This window comes from Mustela nigripes, chromosome 9 (assembly GCF_022355385.1).
Source record: "Mustela nigripes isolate SB6536 chromosome 9, MUSNIG.SB6536, whole genome shotgun sequence".
Classification (NCBI taxonomy): domain Eukaryota; kingdom Metazoa; phylum Chordata; class Mammalia; order Carnivora; family Mustelidae; genus Mustela; species Mustela nigripes.
Genome location: NC_081565.1, coordinates 7,771,022 through 7,789,453, shown reverse-complemented (window position 1 = coordinate 7,789,453; position 18,432 = coordinate 7,771,022). Strand labels below are relative to the sequence as shown.

Here is an 18,432-nt window from a genome sequence, read left to right as displayed (position 1 = left end):
TGAAGGTGGTTAGGGTTAGGCCCTGAGCTGAAGGTTGCGTTTAAGAGAGGACCCGCAGGGGTTGCCTGGGTGGCTCAGTCCGTTAGGTCTGCCTTCAGCTCAGATCATGATCCCAGGATCCCGGGATCCCCGGATGGAGACCCATATGGGACTCCCTGCTCCGCGTAAAGCCAGCTCCTCCCTCTGCCTGCTGCTACCCGTGCTTGTGCTCGCTTTCTGTGTCCAAAAAAAAAAAAAAAAAAAAAAAAATCAATAGAGGGAGAGAACCCCCACAACCCACTGTCCAGGGAATGCCCAACTACGGAGGAAAAACGAGCAGAAGTCAAACCACCAGCTCCACTATAGGGCTGCGCCTGCGCTAAAAGTGATCCTTAGAGGCCAAGTTGCTTCCCACTTCAGAGGCCCCCCCCCCCACCGTGGGATTCCGGTAGACATGAATGGGATGTGGACAAAGCTTGATAAATAAGAGATTCGAAAAATAAAAAATAAAAAAGAGAGATTCGAGAGCAAGTACAGGCGGAGCCTCTCTGGGAAGTACGGTCTACACGGTGCAGAGACCACAAATCTGGCAAAGAAAGTGAATGAGGTTTTGGCCAGGTGCGCATGTCAGAGACTTCTGGGAAATGGAGTCCGGCGGGGCGGGGAGGTCCGTACGCATGACCGGAAGTGGCGCTATTCGAGCGCGTCCTCTTTGGCGCGGGAGCTGGGCCTGGGTTTTGGTAGTGGCTGGGACCGGAGTTTCCGAGCCACCCAGCTATCCCGTAGCGTTCTGGAGTAGCCGGCAGCGGGTTTTCCCACGCGGCGTTCTGCTTGAAACCGAGTCGGTGGTTGCGCCACGGGCTCCCGAGCCGCGAAGCCTGGCTGCCGCTGGAAAAACTGAGAGACCCGGCTGGACGGGCCCAACCCCAGCTTCCAGAGCCCAACCTCGCGGGCTCAGACCTCGCCTCTGACGGGAGAGACCGGAGAGAAGAGTCCAGCTCAGGAGCAGTCAGAGCAGGACTGCAGCGCGCGGCTGGGGCTCAGAGAACTGCTGAGAGGCGGTGGCACGAGGTGTGACCCAAATGCTGGAGGAAGGAGGTGAGAGAGCGGTTTGCAGGAGATCCGCCTGTTCCAGCCTGCCCACTAATACAGCTCGTGACCGGGACCAGAACTCCTCGGTTATCCTTTCCACAAGTAGTGAGAAAGGGAACACAGGCAGGGGGAGTGGGAGAGGGAGAAGCAGGCTTCCCACCAAGCAGGGAGCCCGATGCAGGACTGAATCCCAGGACCTGAGCTGAAGGCAGACGCTTAATGACTGAGCCACCCAGACGCGTCATGCACAAGTTTTTGTGTGGATGTGTTTTCATTTCTCTTGTTCATGTTCCTAGGAGAAGAACTGCTGGGTCATAAGGTACCTCTGTTTAACTTTCTGAGGACCTGCCACGGTTTTCCCCGGTGACTGCACCATTTCACAATCCCAGTAGCAATGTATGAGGGTTCTCATGTCTCTACATCCTCATCAACATTTGTTGTTTTCCATCTTTTTTTTTTTTTTCAAAGATTTTTTTTTTTTAAATTTATTTATTGGAGAGAGAGAGCACAAGCAGGGTGAGGAGCAGAGGGAGAGGGAGAAGCAGGCCCCCACTGAGCAGGGAGCCCAGTGCCAGGCTCCATCACAGGACCCTGAGTTCACTACCAGAGCCAAGACAGTTAACCAACTGAGTTACCCAGGTGCCCCATGTGCAAGGTTTTGATAGTGTGAATGAATTCTCCAACTTCTTTTTCTTTTTCCAGTTTGTTTGGCTCTTCTGGGTCACTTGCATTTCTAGATGAATTTTAGGATCTCCTTAATTTCCATTAAAAATTCAAACAGATTTTGATAGGGATCACATTGACTACATTGACATTGTAGATTACTTTGGTGAGTTTTGCCATCCCAACATTATTATCCTCCAACACATGAATCCATGCTATGTCTTTCCGTTTATTTATGTCTTCTGTAATTTCTACAGTGTTTGGTAGCTTTCAGTGTACGTGTCTAGCATTTCCTTTGTTAAATTTATTCCTAAGTGTTTTATTCTTTTAATGCTCTTGCAAATGGAATTTTTTTTAAATCCTACTTTTGGATTGCTCATTGCTAGTGTATAGAAATTGGTTGGAGAAAATGTCTCTTCACATCCTTTGCCTAATTTTAACTGGGTTGTCTTTTTATTATGTATCTATCTTGTCTCTCACAATTTTGCTGAACTTAGCTGTGATAGGGCTTTGTTTTGTGTGTGTGGATTCCTTAGGGTTCTTTCCTACTTTTTATTTATATGTATATTTTTATAGAAGGGCTATTTTATTTTTTAAGTAGGTTCCACACCCAGTGTGAAGCCTGAACTCATGACCCTGAGATCAAGAGTCACATGCTCTGCCAACTGAGCCAGCCAGGTGCCCCTCGTTAGGATTTTCCATATACAAAAAAAATTTTTTGTATTTTTCCATATACAAAAAAAATTTTCCATATACAAAATCATATTTACAAATATTGGTAATTGTACTTCCTCCTTTCCAATCTGGATGACTTTTTCGCTACTTCCTAATTTCCCTGGCTAGAACCTTCAGTATCATACTGAATAGAAGTGGTGAGAGAGATAACCTTGTCTTGTTCCTGATCTTAGGTCTTCCACTATTAAGTATGATGTAAATCTGGCTTTTCCATAGTGGTCTTTTATCAGGTTGAGGGTGTTCTCTTCCTAGTTTATTAAATGTATCTTATCAGGAAAGGGTAACAAATTCTACAGAATGGCCTTGTTGGTATTTATTGAAATGGTCCATGTGGGGGCGCCTGGGTGGCTCACTGGGTTAAGCCGCTGCCTTCTGTTCGGGTCATGATCTCAGGGTTCTGGGATCGAGTCCCGCATCGGGCTCTCTGCTCAGTAGGGAGCCTGCTTCTCTCTCTCTCTCTCTGCCAGCCTCTCTACCTACCTGTGATCTCTCTGTCAAATAAATAAATAAAATCTTAAAAAAAAAAAAAAAGAAATGGTCCATGTGGAGTCTTCTCCTTTTCATTACCTTGGTATATTATGCAGATTGATTTTCATCTGATGAACTGATCTTGTGTTCCTTCGATGAATCCCACTTGGTCATTACCTCTGTTGATTTTGGCAAATATCTTAAATCTCCAGAACCCCTGTCTCCCCGCAAACTCGGCAGGTGGTAATATTTGTGCGTCCTTACTGTGGACTGACATGCTAGGCATTGAGCCAGCTGCTTTTTCTGCAGTTTTCTTTCATCTTCCAGCAACTTTATAAGGGATTATCATTCCCATTTACGGATGAGAAAATCGAGACCTAGAAAGGTTGTATGATTTGCACATTGGTAAATGGGGGACCTGCGTTACTTGAGAGTCTGTTGCTTTAATGACTCCCTGTGTCTGCGTGAATTGATGGGATTCAGTGGTAGGAAGGGTAATGGAGAAATCGGTCTGCAGATGCAGCCCGGGTCCCCTACAGCCTGCAGTGTCCCCTTCTTCAGAGTGGAAATGTGAGACTCTTTGGCTTGCTGAGCTGTAACTTTGAAGCCTCATTGATTTCTCTCCCTTCCTGCAGAACTGCCTTCTCCAGACTCTGCCCTTCCCGGAGACGAAAGCACAGGAGATGAAGGAATGGCCGCTGGCCTCCTCGCCGTTGGGGCCTATGTAAGTCGGAAATTGACTCTGAGAGGCAGCCTCTTTGGTTTCTGTACTTATTTTGTAATCTTAAAGGGTTTTTTTATTCCTGTTTTTTAATTATAAGAGGACTTCATGTTTATTGTAGAAAACTCGAAAAACATAGAGAGCATAACCCAAAAACTCACCCGTATTAACCCACAGAGAGGAAACACTTAATATTTTCATTTGTCTTTTCAGTCCTTTTCTACCTTTTCTTTTCTTTTTTGTTTTGTTTTTTTGTTTGTTTTGTTTTTTAAGAGCCTATTTTTAAGTCATCTCTACACCCAGTGCAGGGCTTGAACTCACAACCCTGAGATCAAGAGTCTCAGGCTTCACCGGCTGAGCCAGCCAGGTGCCCCCATATTCTTCCTTTTCTACGTTCCCAAAACAGGTTTGTCCTGCTTTTAACCTTCTTTTTATCTCCACTTCGAAGAATGTGATTAATCCTTCTTCCTCTCATTTAAAGTATTCTACGGAACCATTTCTAGTATATTCCTTTCGTAGTCCTTTTGCCAGGATAGGAACTGTCTTCTCTCCTTTTTTTCCTGACTAGTCTAGGTATTGGTCTGTTTCTTTTCCTTTATAGAAAGTCTGCTCTTGGATTTTTCTCATCGATTCTCTTAGTAACAAATTTTTTTTCTTAGTTTTTTGCTTTCATCTTTGTCAAATTTATTTTAAAGTTTGATGCTTTAACCTCTTGAGTTAATTTCTAATATATTCTTCCTTTCTTGATTATGTTGAAAATGTCTGGCTGTGGATCTTTTTTTCTTATACATTTCCAAATCGTCACTTTGGTTCCTCTGTCTGCCCATTCAGCTGGTTTGTGCTCCATGGGGATAGTGTCTTTTGTCAACTCAGAACAGCCAGGTATAGGGTAATTGCAGAATGCAGGGTTTGCTGCTCTATTAGCTCAACCTTACTAATTAAATTGCTGAGTTCTTCCATACCTTTATTTTGTCGTTTATTTTGTGTTAACCCTGCTACTGAGTTATTTTAACATCTCGTAGCTGTAGTATTTTAAACTTCTTTTTGTACTTCCTACAGTGTTTTCTTTATTAGTTACATACTGTTGTTACATAGTCCATGACACTTAAATCTTAGGATGGATTTTACTTTCTTGACTATTATAAAGTGACCCAAATGTTTTAAATATTTGATGGTTTTCAAAGAAGACGCTCTTTGTCCTATTGTATGGCATTTCTTGGTATGAAGGATGGATTGTAAGACCAGGTAAATTACAGGTCATGATTTGGAAAGTGATGCTGGCTTCAAATAAGGCAGTGATGGGGCCGTGGAGAGAAATGTGTGAACTCTAGTGACACTGTGGAGGAAAGCTAAGACACAGGGATTTAGGGGGAGCTGCAGGAAAGGGGAACATCACACCCAGGTTTTTGGTGTGGCCCATGAGATAAGTGGAGGTACCATCACTTGCTCTGAAAACAGACATGAGGCTTTTTCCACCTCTATGCCTTTGCTCGTGGTGTCTCCCCTGCCTTGGGTAACCTTCTCTTTCTTTGTCTGAAAACATTTTTTTTTTTTAAATATTTTATTTATTTATTTGACAGACAGAGAGAGAGAGCTATCACAAGTAGGCAGAGAGGCAGGCGGGGGGTGGGGGGAAGCAGGCTCCCTGCTGAGCAGAGAGCCCGATGTGGGGCTCGATCCCAGGACCCTGAGATCATGACCTGAGCCGAAGGCAGAGGCTTAACCCACTGAGCCACCCAGGTGCCCCTGAAAACATTTCTCCTTCAAGACCACCTCCTCTCTGTGGTCTTCCTCTGTCCTTCATGCAGGATTCCTTCTCTGTTATCCTGGCATCTGGTCTACCTGTCTTTCTGCCATGTTACTATAGGTGGTCACATACACGTCGGGCTCTACTGTACGATATCCAAGTTCATGGGAACATACATTAAACACTCCGAAAAGTTTAGCTTTCACATTTCTTCCTGCTTTCTCATTGCATAAACTTAACAAAACTAATTTTGTTTTGTCTACACTAGCTTGTTTCATTCCTGAGCATCCGTTAGTTTCTGCCTAGTTCCTTCCTTTTTTTTTTTTTTTTAAAGATTTTTTATTTATTTATGTGACACAGAGAGAGATCACAAGTAGGCAGAGAGGCAGGCAGAGACAGAGAGGGGGAAGCAGGCTCTCCCCCAAGCAGAGAGCCCGATGCAGGTCTCGATCCCAGGACCCTGAGATTATGACCCGAGCTGAAGGCAGAGGCTTTAACCCACTGAGCCATCCAGGTGCCCCTTCCTTCTTTTCTATAGATACAGCTGTGTATGTACTCTATCCATTTTTATATAAAGTCTGTCAGTTATAAACATGGAAAGAGACTGTATTTGATTTATTTTTGTGTGTCGGTATTCAGTATAGTGTTAGGCTCATACAAAGTGATCATTAAATGCTTTTCTCTCCCATCCTGAAGCCAGTGGGCGAGAAGGAATGTGTGTGTCGTTTCAGGGCTCCACAGCCTTCAGCAGCGTGACTGTAGCTTTTACCCAAGATGGGTGGAGGCACTTGGTCCCTGCTCCGAGGGGGACTCCAAGGTTCAAGGAGGGGTTACCAGAAAACGCCAGGAATCTGGTCCTGCTGGGTAAGGAAGCCATTTGAAATGTAGAGCCTACTCAGTTCTGAGTATCTGTGGCACTTGCCAGTGTTGACTGATCCCGAGTCGCTCGGACACATTGTGGGGATTGTGTTTATCCTCCTGGCTCCCTAGTGAAAGGTCTCTGCATTCAGTCTTGAGAAACCCCTGAGACTGCAGCTCCCTGTTTTCTTATTTCCCAGGAGGAGTAGGGTGACCTTCAGGCCAGTTCCTCCATATTCAGTAAGTCCCTGTTTTTTCTAAGTAACTTGCTTTGGGGGCTTAACTCCCTGACTTGGACCCCTTCTTGGCATCTCATCTGTCTTAATTACTGTTGTGTCCCCCAGCGCCCAGAACCAAGCGGAATGCTCAGTAAATATTTGCTGAATGAATGAAATAAATGACCTAACTGGTGGGTTTCCATGTCCCTGAGTTCCAGGGTTGGGGGAGGGGGGCTATTTATATGTAATCTAAATCTCTAACGCCTGTTTTTCCCCTGGAGCAGGACTTCCAGTTTCCCAGCCCAGCGTGAACTCCGAGTTGGACCAGAGGGAAGACGGGCCGCGGGCGCCGCAGGGAGGAGGCCTGAGGAGCGCCTGCCCCGGTAAGTGACCAGCTCTGGAGCCCGGGAGTCTCCACAGCAGAAGCCCTTGAAGAACACATTAGAGCATTTGATGATTTTAACAGTGCTGTGAGGTAGATACTGGTACCCCCACTTTACAGATGAGGAAGTTAAAGCTGAAAGAGGCTGACTTGCTGGTTCAGAGCCTCACGCTAGAAAGCGGCATGGCTGGGCTTCGAAGCAAGTTCTGTCTGATTCCAAAGCTCACTTTGCCTCTTCCTGGCAAAGTTCCCCTGGGCTGGGAGATGTTTGGGACCAGAGGTGGTGTTGCTGGCCTCTGGGGGAATGAGAGTCATCTTTGCTGGCCTAGCACATTCTCTGCTTGGGGCTCACCTCACTGAGGCTCTCGGGTGCCCACCTTTACCCATCCATCCAGCCGTGACACCTACTGCTACTCCCCTGTCTAGCCCTTAATTGGATGCCTTCTCATCCCCTATGTGAGACCCTCCTAGAATTTCCTAAAGGGCTAATAGCGAGCACCTCAGAAAAAACAACAGGGAAGCCGTAGCTGCTGCGTTTCTCTCCTGCTGCTCATCGCAGGCTGCCCACCCCACCCCCCGCCTTCGTGCTTCAGCCCCTGTGGACGTGTGACCTCTGGCCAGGCCTCAGGAGCTTCTCGCTGGGGCTCCAGCCACCTCTGATATTTTTAAACTTAAAGCATCAGAGGTGTGAATGAACTTAAGAACCTTATGGTAACAAAGCTTTAAATTTGTTTAAAAATACAGCCTAATGCTTTATATCTTCATTTCTGATTATTATTACTACAAGGCCATGAAAAATGCCTCTGGCAGATTTTCTGCACAGTTGGTCAGAGCTCTCTCCTTCCCATCTAACGATCTACTTTCTAAACAGCCTGTCACACGTTACCTCAGCCCTTTTGTTACCCAGGAACCACTTGGACTTGCTGAAATCCTTTTGCAGGAGCCTCAGTGGTCCCACTCCTTCCCCCTCAAGGCCCTCTGGTGCCCAGCACTATTTCTGCCGTGCGGGGCCTTTTACCTTGGGCGGAACGCCCTGTGGAGAACTCGTGGTGTTATGTGCATAGGGCAGTGGCTGCATTTTTCCGGAAAAAGGTTTCATCACAGCCTCAGAGAGTTTCAGGATCCTAAAAAGGTCAGATCAGCACATTATTAGGAACAACGTGGGAAGGGGTGTTAGCACCAACAGTCCCTGCTCTGCGGTATTCGAGTGTTGGTGTGGACGCAGGTTTGGATGTAGACCTGTGGAAGAGGCTTTCTGGTCCTGGCTTGCTACTTCTATTGCACAGACTCAGAGTAAACCACTAAGTTATGTGGTCGCTTCTGTCTCTGTCTTAAAAATGTAGGTAACAAAATCTTATTTTATGAAGTAATATACATGAAAAAAGTTATGAGCTATGGAGAGCTGTATTAGCTGTATGATTGTGAAGTGATTTGAGAAAAGTTTCAGTCTGGCTGTTGGAGTAACTAACACCCTGCTTCGGTGGGGTCCCAGCTCTGCTCTGAGATTCACAGAGCAGCCTGGGCATTGCTCGGCCACCGTGGGCTGCTTTCAGAGCCCTCCGGTGCCGCATCCCACCCGCGCCCCGATGGCAGACCCTGGTCTTTAAAGTACTTTCACCTCACTGGTTGCTTTAGGAACTTCTGTTGTGGCTCTTAACACTCGCCCAGGCCCAGCTGGTCAGTTTGCCTTTTTCACATTGAATTTATTACTCATTCAGTCAACAAATACGCAGTAAGCGTTTGGTAAATCCTGGCATTGGTTTAGCTACTGAAGGTCAGCAGAGAACAAGACATAGTCCCTGCCTACCTCCTGTGATGTGCGGAATGTAAACAAAATGAATGAACAAAATTACTGATGCAGCGTCAGACAGGGAGGTGTGCTCTGAAGGAAGGCAGGATAAGGGCATAGGGATGGGGAGTACGAAGGTGCGAGCAGGACTGCAGGTGGTGGTGGGGCCATTGTCAGTCCGCGGCTAGGAAAGACCACTTGGAGGAGGGGACATTGGGACTGAGGTCTAAAGGAAGAGCCATGTGAGTGTCTGGGAGAGGGACATTCCGGGATACGGCAGGTGCTCAGGCGCTGCGTTGGGAATGAGCTTGACTTGTATTAGGATCGGAAGACCCTAGGACTCCGTAAGCGGGGAAGAGTGGTAGGCAGGGACCAGATTATTCTGGGCTTTGGAGGTCGTGTAATTTGTTCAGATTTTATTCACATGGTAAGATAAAAGTCCTTGAGGGTTTTGAGCAGAGAGGGGACCATACTTGATTTGTGTTTAAAAATAGCATATGGAGGGTGCCTGGGTGGCTCAGTGAGTTAAGGCCTCTGCCTTCGGCTCAGGTCATGATCTCAGGGTCCTGGGATCAAGCCCCACATCGGGCTTTCTGCTCAGCGGGGAGCCTGCTTCCCCCTCCCCCAACCTGCCTCTCTGTCTACTTGTGATTTCTGTCTGTCAAATAAATAAAATCTTTAAAGAAAAAATTAGCATATGGAGAATAAGACTTCCAGGGTCCAAGAGTAGGAGCAGGGAGGTCAGCTGGGAGTCTGTGGCAGACTCCCCAGGGAGAGAGAGTGGTGGCTGGTGGCAGAACATTGTAGGTGTTGAAGCCAGTACGACTTGCCAGTAAACTGGAAGTGCGGCGTAGGGGCATTAAGGATGACCCTGGCCTGAGCAAAACCATGAGCAAGAAGACTCGAAGGAGACACTGGCTGGGAAGGGGAAGCCAGCGGTTCTGTTTTGGGCACGTTTGGTGTGGACGTTGTCAGTCTCCTGCAGGAGCCAGGTGGAGAGGTGAGGCGGGCTGAGGTCGGACAGTTTGTGAGCAAAACGCAGTTTCCTGAATTGCCCCCACCGCTGCTTTTCTTGGCACTTTTCTTCCTTCCAGCTTTTCTCAGACAGATGGTCAAGTTCTCAGAGCTGTCAAAGCCAGACATGATCCAGGCACTGAATTACTTGGAGACGCCCTGAACCCAAAATGGGGACTGCTGTGCTCATGGTGGATTGGGCGTTAGTACACAATCCACTAATTAGTTAGTGCACTAATTGGGCGTTAGTGCACTCTGGAGGGAAACTGTTTCAGAAGGCTTACAAGGAAAAAGCCTAAGATAATAACAGGCACTCATATGACATTTAACTATCCCTCAGGTCCCTTATGTGTTTTAACTCATTTAATTCTCACAGTAATTTTGTGAGAGCTACGTTTACAGATCATACCTCCAAGAAATGGGTTAATAATTTGCCCACAATCACATAGCTAGTAAGAGGTGGCGTCAGGATTTAAACCCAAGCTATCTGGGTCAAGATTCCATATAGAAATTCAAGTAAAGGTCACCCAGAACTAACCTTTCTTTCCTCTGAGAAATAAGGTAGAAACTGAAAGAATCGTCAGGAAAATTAACCCTTGAGAACAGAAACTCCGTAGCCCTCCCTGAAACTCCACCCTCTTATGAGCAAGTACCAGGGCCAGAGACAGCAGTGCGTGGGGCCGTACGCTTCTGTTTCCAAATACCCTACATTACACTCACATTTTAAAGTTTTCTCTTAAAATGAGGGAGATCCCAGAAAGGGTTAAGAATCATTAACTCTTCCTTTAAAAAATACCTATTTTCTGATTATAAAAGCAATATTATTTATTCTATTTAAAATGACTTTTTTTTAGTAAAATAGGTTAATTTGAGATTTGGAACAGGATAAAAAAATCAGGGTCCCTGTCATCCCTTCCATCTTCCTCATATAACAAATTGCAGTGATAATTTTTTGTTTTCTAAAGTTTTCTTTTTTAAGTAATTCCTCCCCGCCCTCCATGTGAGGCTCGAACTCATGACCCTGAGATCAAGAGTCACAAGCTCTAGCGACTGAGCCAGCCAGGTGCCCCCTAAGGGGGAGGCTCAAACCAGAGCTTGTACATTCTTCTAAAGTAGAAATAACAGTGTCTAAGTTTACATGTTTCTTTTTTTCATGTAACGGTAGTTTTTTTTTTTAATCACTTCATGTTCTCTGAAAGGTTTTTTATAACTTTTATTATAATATTGACATTGGAAAACATTAGAAAATACAGATAAGCATTGAAGAAAATAAAAATTGCCCCAGGTGCCAAAACCCAAAGACAACACCGCTTACACTCATACGGTGTATCTTTGCAGTGTTTTCTCAGTAAATACCTTTCTGCAGTAGGAACTATAGTTGCCTATTTCAAACATGGCCTCTGATTGCTAAATAGGGTCCCTGTATTGGCTCTACTGTGGTCATTCCTTCATTAAACATTTATTTGCGTGTTTGCTTTTCTTTGGCAAATAATGCTGTGAGCACTTCTGTCAACATAGCTTTGTGTAATTTTTCAGTGCTTCCTTAGGACAGATTCTTACAGGTGCAGTTCTTGTGTCAGCATTTTAAAGACTCGTTGACACATGCCACCAGATGGCTCTGCAGAAAGGTGGTCACACCAGTGTGTAAGATCTCATGATGTTGCATTCCTACCGACACTAGAATTTTGGAATGTAGCCGATTTGATAGGTGAAAGAATTCATCTTGCTGGCATTGGCCATCAGCTTTTTCAAGTGAATTATTTAAACCTGGTAAGCAGATTGCCCAAATCCAGACCAAGAATTGTGAGACTAAGAAGACAAGTAGAGACTGTGCAGTGGTTGCCAAAGTGGAGGAAAGGGTCAGAAATGTGGAAGGGAACATTGCATCTGAGAGAGATTGGGGTAAACTTCTGCATCCCTGGCAGGTCAGGAAAGGGAGTCAGGCATGCTGACGTACGTACCTGAAGAGCCATCGTGGTCAGTATTGCGGGTGAGAGGGAGGCAGCATCAGGCCTGTGCGCACAGAAGTTCGACCAAACCCCATCAGCCTTTTGTCTTTCGATATTACCTTTTCTTCCACCGAAGGGGGGTAAAATGCTTTTCTAACTATTTTTCAGACTGGAAGATTATGTCTGAATCACCACCCGAGCATGACATTTCTGAAGATTCATTCCAAGACCCAAGTATAGAGCTGCCTCCTGGGGAGTCAGATCACAGGAACAGTGACCTGGGGAAGAGCTTCAACCTGAGACCAGTCCTTTCTCCACAACAGAGAGTTCCCACGGAAGTGAGACCCCGGAAATGGGAAGCACATCCAAAGAGCTTCAGGAAGAATTCCCCTATAATTAAGCCCCACCGAGCAAAACCATATACTTGTAGCGAATGTGGCAAATCCTTCAGTTACTGTTCCTCCCTTTCTCAGCACCAGAAGAGCCACACTGGGGAGAAACCCTACGAATGCAACGAGTGTGGGAAGGCTTTCAGTCAGAGCTCATCTCTTATTCAGCACCAGAGGATTCACACTGGAGAGAAACCCTACAAATGCAGCGAATGCGGGAGAGCCTTCAGCCAGAATGCAAACCTCACAAAGCATCAGCGAACTCATACTGGAGAAAAGCCCTACAAATGTAGTGAGTGTGAAAAAGCCTTTAGTGACTGTTCAGCCCTTGTTCAGCATCAGAGAATTCACACCGGGGAGAAGCCCTACGAGTGCAGCGACTGCGGGAAGGCCTTCCGTCACAGTGCGAACCTCACAAACCACCAGAGGACCCACACGGGAGAGAAGCCGTACAAGTGCCGGGAGTGTGGGAAGGCCTTCAGTTACTGTGCCGCCTTTATTCAGCATCAGAGAATCCACACTGGGGAGAAGCCATATAAATGTGGGGCATGTGGGAAGGCCTTCAGCCAGAGTGCAAACCTCACAAACCATCAAAGGACTCACACAGGAGAGAAGCCCTACAAGTGCGGCGAGTGTGGGAAGGCTTTCAGCCAAAGCACCAATCTCATCATCCACCAGAAGACCCACACTGGGGAGAAGCCATATAAATGTAACGAGTGTGGGAAGTTTTTCAGTGAGAGCTCAGCCCTTATCCGACATCATATAATTCACACGGGAGAAAAACCCTATGAGTGCAATGCGTGTGGGAAGGCGTTTAACCAGAGCTCGTCCCTTAGTCAGCATCAGAGGATTCACACTGGTGTGAAGCCCTATGAGTGTAGGGAGTGTGGCAAGGCCTTCCGGTGTAGCTCCGCCTTCATTAGACACCAGAGACTCCACGCTGGGGAGTAACCACAGAGAGGACCAAAGTGGGTTGGGACCTGGCAGGAAATGCAGGTGGTCTGAAAACCTGTGGAGACCCGGGACCTTAGTCTGTAGCTCAGAGCCACATGCAAAAGCACCTTTAATAAATAGCCCCAATCTTCCATGTCGCAGGTGGACGGTCTCAGGAGCTCTCTTCTTTCTCAACTCTTCATAAACATCAACAACCCATCAAATTATACTGGAGACTTACCTTCACTCAGTGAGCCAAGCTGCTTTTTGTGTAGCAAGCACTGCAGGAACCTTGATTTATAAAGATTAAGGTGTCAGTGAGTGAAGGACTTGGTTCCGTTTTATTTTAAAGACATTTGAGAGACTGTAAGAGTATAGGAGCAGAGGGAGAATCAGACTCCCCACTGAGCAGGGAGCCAGTTGTGGGGCTCGATCCCAGGACTCCAGAATCCCCCAAAGCTGAAGGTAGACACAACCAACTGAGCCACCCAGGTGCCCTGACTTGGTTTCTTCTTAAAGGCCAGGTGTTTGGGGGATGGTTAGTTCTTGAATGAGGGCTGTTAAAAGGACCAACACTAGATAGGAATGAAGTTTCCATAATGGGGCCAAAGAGGATGGGGGGGGGGTAATTCAAGTGAGGAAAAATTGGACATGCTACAGTCTCATCAACAGTGGGGGCAGGGTATCTACTCTTTAAAGCTCTATATAGGAAAATCTAGACACTGCTAGGCCCAATCTCTATATGTTCAAGTGTTTGCTGCTGTTAAAGAAAACATCCAAAAGGGAAGAACAGGCTGAGCATGTCCAGAGGAAGCCAGTGAAATCCCTCAGCAGAGTATATCCCTAAGGGGCCAGAAGGACAACCTGATGTCCACTGTCCTTCCCTCATGGGCCAGTGGGTCATTCACTTATCTTCCTGAATAAGTTTAATTTTGGAGCAAGATTTTCACTGTTGGGGAGTTTCTTTCTCCCCTGCTGGGTCTCACCTCTGGCATACCATCCTCAGAGCCAACACGACCTCATCTCCAAAGTAAACCCTTGTGGTTTGGGGTTAGGTGACCCTTTGACTTCAGATTCAGCTTTCACCACCCAAGGCCTCTAGCTTTGGTTTCTTGGTCACTTGGCACAGGTCCTAGGCAGTTTCCTTCCCTCACTGACCTGAGTTCTCAGGTAATCCTTCCCACTAGTTCTCCAACCCTGCCTGGGGGCAGGGGGTGCACGCACCTACTTTAAAGGTCTATTGACAAAATTATGTAAATAAGAATGACTCATGCCAAGGAAGCTAAGTTCTTGGGTTATCCCAAGCCACCCCCCCTTAGGCTGGTATCCAGAAGCTCCTCTGAGCTACTCAGATACAGCTCACCCCAGTATACAGATACCTTGGTTCATCCTTCCACATTCACCTCACTTCAAAGTAAAAAAGAATCACGAGAGGCTAATGAGAGACTTGGGAAAGGCAAAAACATGCCACTAGAAAATGACCTTTAAGGACTTAAGACAAAGGTCAGATTCCTTGGTTTCCCATCAGTGCTTCCGAAGCCTGGCTGTACACCGGAACAGATAGTGAACACTTGCCTACGTGGAGGGCCGTGGGCCCCTAGCCCCCTCAAGATTTAAACAGGTCTGGCACAGATTCCTTGCCATGTATTCGTGCTGAAGTGCAAGTCGTCTTTTTGGCCAAGAATTTTATTCTTACGAAGAGTTCTATGCATATATGTGGCCTACAAGAAAAGCACTGAGACCTCCCAGAAGGGACACCTAGAAAGGTGTCTCCTCTGAGCTAGTCCCATACGGGCAACAGTCTGTCACCCAGAAGCTTGTTACCCAAACTGCTACTTCTGCCACAGGTTGTGCCCCACTGGCCCCTCTTCTGGCCACAAAGGAGCCAGCTCCCGCAAGAAAGAGGCCACATCAAAAGGTCCACTAGATGTTAAATGATCCTTTATTGAAATTTTCTTTTGTAGTTAACTCTGTGGGAAAGAAAAAAGAAATACATCAATAGAACAAAAAAAATTTCATGGTCCAAACCCACTATTGATCATTTCTAGAACTGTTCCAGCCTTCCTCCAGCTCTCACCCTGCTTTACCCAAGTGAAACAGAGATCACTTACAGCTGGGCATTCCACAGCACCACTGTTAATGTCATCTATGATGTCATGAGGGTGGCGGCCATCAACATTGCAGCCCACAGACTGGGCGGTCCCCAGGATCTCCTTAATGGTTCCTGGAAGTAAGAAAAGTAGCATCATAGGAGCTTCAGTCCCTCACACTCCTCAGATACCCATAGGGAAATCACAGCAGGCAATGAGGGATTAACCCCATTTAATGGAATGACATCCTTACTTCTCTAATCCAACATTCAGAACTCCATTTAGTTTTGTAAGCCCTTAATGCAGTCTCCACGGCTCCCCTGACACCCAGATTTAAACACATCCAGCCCCAAATGTTCACTGATGTCAAGCCATTCTGCACCCCAACTGTGGGTCTTACAGTGACTGTCCCTTCAAAATGGGAAATGCTACCACTCGGTGCTTACACCCCATATAACAATGTTGTCCACTTACCAGAGAGTTCTCTGGCTAAAGATCGGTGCCGCATTTGTCGGGCAATATTGACGATCTCATCGAAAGTGATATTTCCACTGTGCTTAACTGCAGAAAAGGAAAACTGTAAGCTTGGTCACAACCCAAGGCCAGAGCAGACCACATCACGTGCTCCCTCGTCTTTATTTCCAGGCTGTTCCCATGCTTTCGGCACAGAGTCATCCACATGAAGAACAACCCTGTTTCCTAAGCTGGGGTTTACTCTTAGCTCACCACTGGACCGCACCGGCCAACAGAAACTGATCAGGTGCAGTGGCGGGTGGCTGGGGCAAAATCAAGTCTCTGCTAATCTTCTACAAAGGAGACAGTTTAAAATGTGGAGGAAAAAAAAAAAAGACAGGTTTAGGTTAGCTCAGAAGTGGTCTGATTACTGGTTACTGTTATCACTTCACCCTCTTTCCCACCTGCATGCCCTGAGTAGGGCCAGCCCCATGCCGGGCACTGGGGAGCCACGCTGACACTTCCTGGTGGTGCCTGGCTCTCTAACAGCTTATCAACTCCCTCTGCGCCCTCACCCAGGTTCATTAAAGGGAAAACATGCCACTAAGTTATCACAGTGGGTAGATCCTACCACTCACAAATTACCAAGGAGAAAGCCACTCAACTGTTTTTCTGCTTCTTTCTGTCTCTTGGTGGTTCCTTGAGGGCTTTGATAATCAGGGCAGAGGCAGAAGGTACCACTTCAATCTGCAAAAGAGATTGTCCATGTGAATAAGACCCACTCCAAGCTCCAGTGAAGACCGTCAATACAGCCATGCGACCGGGCTCTCAAAATACATGGGCCAGGCTGCGTTTGCTGTACGTTCTTGAGTTAGTTTCACAGCCTGAAACATGTCCTAGCCCCAGAGACACAAAGCACTTTGTCCAGTGTCACATAAGTGACAAAAGTTAGTATCAGGCCCACATCTTTGCTCTTTCTTAAAGCTCCATACTCTCAAAAAAGCCTCCCCACCCCCATTTAAAATTGCCCTCAGCTCACCATTGGGGGCAGGTGGCAAAAACCTTCCCCCCAGAAATCCCAGAGGGTTGCTACCTCTGCCCTTCCCTTCAAACCAAGTACCTGGGCCTGTCTGTTCTGAATGGTCAGCTTCACAGTAATCCTTAGACCCTTCCAATCACCAGTCGCCTTGGCAATGTCATCACCAACCTTTTTTGGAGACTAGAGAGAAAAAAGGTATATCACACTGGTCTCAAGTTCGAAGTATAGTCTGAAAACCCATCCCGCTCATTTGGCTAACACCCCAAGCCAGCACAGGGCACTGTGTGAAGCACAGAGCTGCACCTACCAAAATCAAGGCATGGCTATCACTGTAGTAGACAACATCATAAAATGGCCACGTCCCTTACCTACCTACCTACCCTCCCATAAGGACCCATGTGATAATGCGGCAATTTCCATTGATTGTTATATCCATCAAATCACCTGGATAGTTTTACAGACACCAGGTTTCTGCAAGGATGGGATCTGGGCATCAGCTACTTAAGACTTCGGAACCACCACCAGCCTCAAGAAAGATGCTCGGCTGGTGCCAGCTACACGAAGAGCCAAGGAAACGTGTTTAACCAGATAGTTAAGAGCACGTGGGAACAATGTTTGCTTCAGGAAACCAATATCCAAGGAATAAAAGCCTAACGATATTCAGCAAAATGCAAGCTCAGTAAAAGCATGAACTGGAGAAGTGGATAAATAGCTCATCAGTGAAGCTGGTCATATTAAGGAGTTTACACAAACTACTACATTAAGGTCATACCCCAGTTAACACTCTCTACTGATAAATTTAACCGCATCAGTGCTAGGCCCACTGCCCTGGCTAGAACACATTTAGTAAGCAGGCTGCCTAGTGGCGCTGAGCTACCTTCTAAACCCTCAGGCAAGACCTCTGGCCCACCTCTCAGGTACGCTCAAGGCCGCAGTTAGGATCTTGACCCTGGAGAGTGGAAGTTACAGCTTCAAAGCAGCACGTTCCAATCCCGTGTATGAGCTTGCTACCAGGGCACTTCCACTTCAGAGGAGGTGTAGGAGGGGTTGCCAATTCCGCAGTGTGGAACCTAAGCAACCGTCCTCCACAAGGATGACTTACCAGACCCAGCGGGCCGATCTTCGGGGCCAGGGCAGACGTGGCGCCGACTTCACCACCGGTGCACCTCAGGTACACTGGAGAAAGAAAACATCAGTGTCGCTGCAAGAGGAGCTCCCGCGCCACAGCCTTCTCTCCGAGAATCTTTCTGGGGCTGGCCTCACCTCTCGAAACAGCACCCCACCGAGAGCCTCAGCAGGGAGCGGAAGGGCCACCCAACCCGCAGCGGGCGAGTCGCGTCCTCCCTGGCGTGGATCGCTCCAAGCGCCACGTGGGACAGCGGCCTTCGGCTCTGCTACGGCTACCGAGATCCGCACCGGGCCGGCCAACCCAGTGGCGGGGAGGAGCGCCCGGGCACAAACCTTACCCTATGGCGTGCGTGCTGCAAAGCCACCACAGGTCGTCCGGTCCTCCCTCCCTATTTACACGTGGGGAAGCTGAGACCCAGAACGAGTCAAGAGACTCGGCCAGGACCTCACAGCGCCCTGATCGCAGCCCTGGAAAAGCCTCTAGCGGGCAGCAACTTAAAGGCCCGGCGTGGGAAAGGCTACGGCGGCTGGGCCCGAGGCCCGATGGGCTGCGGGGAGGAGGGATGCTCCATCTTGCAGCCCCAGCCACATCTAAAGCACGCACCGACTTTGATCTCGTTGGGGTCGAACTTGGGCGGCATGGCGGAGGTGGCTGGTGTCGGATGAACCCGGATTCGGGACGACCGAAGAGAGTTGCACCTTTGCCTCCTCCTAGCCGAAAACCAAAAGACCGGAAGACTCTCTGACGGCGCCGGATATAAGCTGGAAAGCACGACTCTCGCGAG

At 47.4% G+C, this 18,432-nt stretch overlaps 2 protein-coding genes and 1 non-coding gene across 5 annotated transcripts; 1 reads left to right on the top strand and 2 right to left on the bottom strand.

Moving 5' to 3' along the window:
• The first annotated feature begins 16 nt into the window (after window positions 1–16).
• Window positions 17–14,764, top strand: ZNF79 (zinc finger protein 79). 3 transcript variants are annotated; one of them, XM_059410774.1, is made up of 5 exons: window positions 17–1,077; window positions 3,573–3,661; window positions 6,137–6,269; window positions 6,766–6,864; window positions 11,784–14,764. In XM_059410774.1, the coding sequence occupies exons 1-5, from the start codon at window positions 1,062–1,064 to the stop codon at window positions 12,953–12,955; spliced, it is 1,509 nt and encodes a 502-aa protein (XP_059266757.1). In that variant the 5' UTR covers window positions 17–1,061; the 3' UTR covers window positions 12,956–14,764. The 3 variants fall into 3 exon arrangements, with proteins under 3 accessions (XP_059266757.1, XP_059266758.1, XP_059266759.1); XM_059410775.1 differs by lacking the exon at window positions 17–1,077 and having other exon boundaries at window positions 3,572–3,661; window positions 6,102–6,269; XM_059410776.1 differs by lacking the exons at window positions 17–1,077; window positions 3,573–3,661 and adding an exon at window positions 6,464–6,503 and having other exon boundaries at window positions 6,184–6,269.
• Window positions 14,765–14,861: 97 nt separating this feature from the next.
• Window positions 14,862–18,390, bottom strand: RPL12 (ribosomal protein L12). Its single transcript, XM_059410782.1, has 7 exons — window positions 18,252–18,390; window positions 17,622–17,695; window positions 16,601–16,699; window positions 16,146–16,227; window positions 15,502–15,588; window positions 15,049–15,161; window positions 14,862–14,907 (listed from the first exon to the last, which is right to left on the bottom strand). Exons 1-7 carry the CDS (start codon window positions 18,286–18,288, stop codon window positions 14,902–14,904), a joined length of 498 nt encoding a protein of 165 aa, XP_059266765.1. The 5' UTR covers window positions 18,289–18,390; the 3' UTR covers window positions 14,862–14,901.
• LOC132025267 (small nucleolar RNA SNORA65) lies at window positions 15,672–15,800 on the bottom strand. The gene has a single exon (XR_009406522.1). It is a non-coding gene; the product is annotated as a small nucleolar RNA SNORA65 (small nucleolar RNA).
• Window positions 18,391–18,432: the final 42 nt, after the last annotated feature.

What these genes read in the sequence shown, in the direction of transcription:
- ZNF79 (XM_059410774.1), top strand. An exon ending in TCCTCGCCGTTGGGGCCTAT is followed by an intron (nt 3,662 to 6,136) that starts GTAAGTCGGAAA and finishes GTGTCGTTTCAG; the next exon opens with GGCTCCACAGCCTTCAGCAG. An exon ending in CCTGAGGAGCGCCTGCCCCG is followed by an intron (nt 6,865 to 11,783) that starts GTAAGTGACCAG and finishes ACTATTTTTCAG; the next exon opens with ACTGGAAGATTATGTCTGAA.
- RPL12 (XM_059410782.1), bottom strand. Translation starts at nt 18,288, where the DNA reads ATGCCGCCCAAGTTCGACCCCAACGAGATCAAAGTCG. An exon ending in CCCCAACGAGATCAAAGTCG is followed by an intron (nt 17,696 to 18,251) that starts GTGCGTGCTTTA and finishes TTCTTTCTCCAG; the next exon opens with TGTACCTGAGGTGCACCGGT. An exon ending in TTCAGAACAGACAGGCCCAG is followed by an intron (nt 16,228 to 16,600) that starts GTACTTGGTTTG and finishes TCTCTTTTGCAG; the next exon opens with ATTGAAGTGGTACCTTCTGC.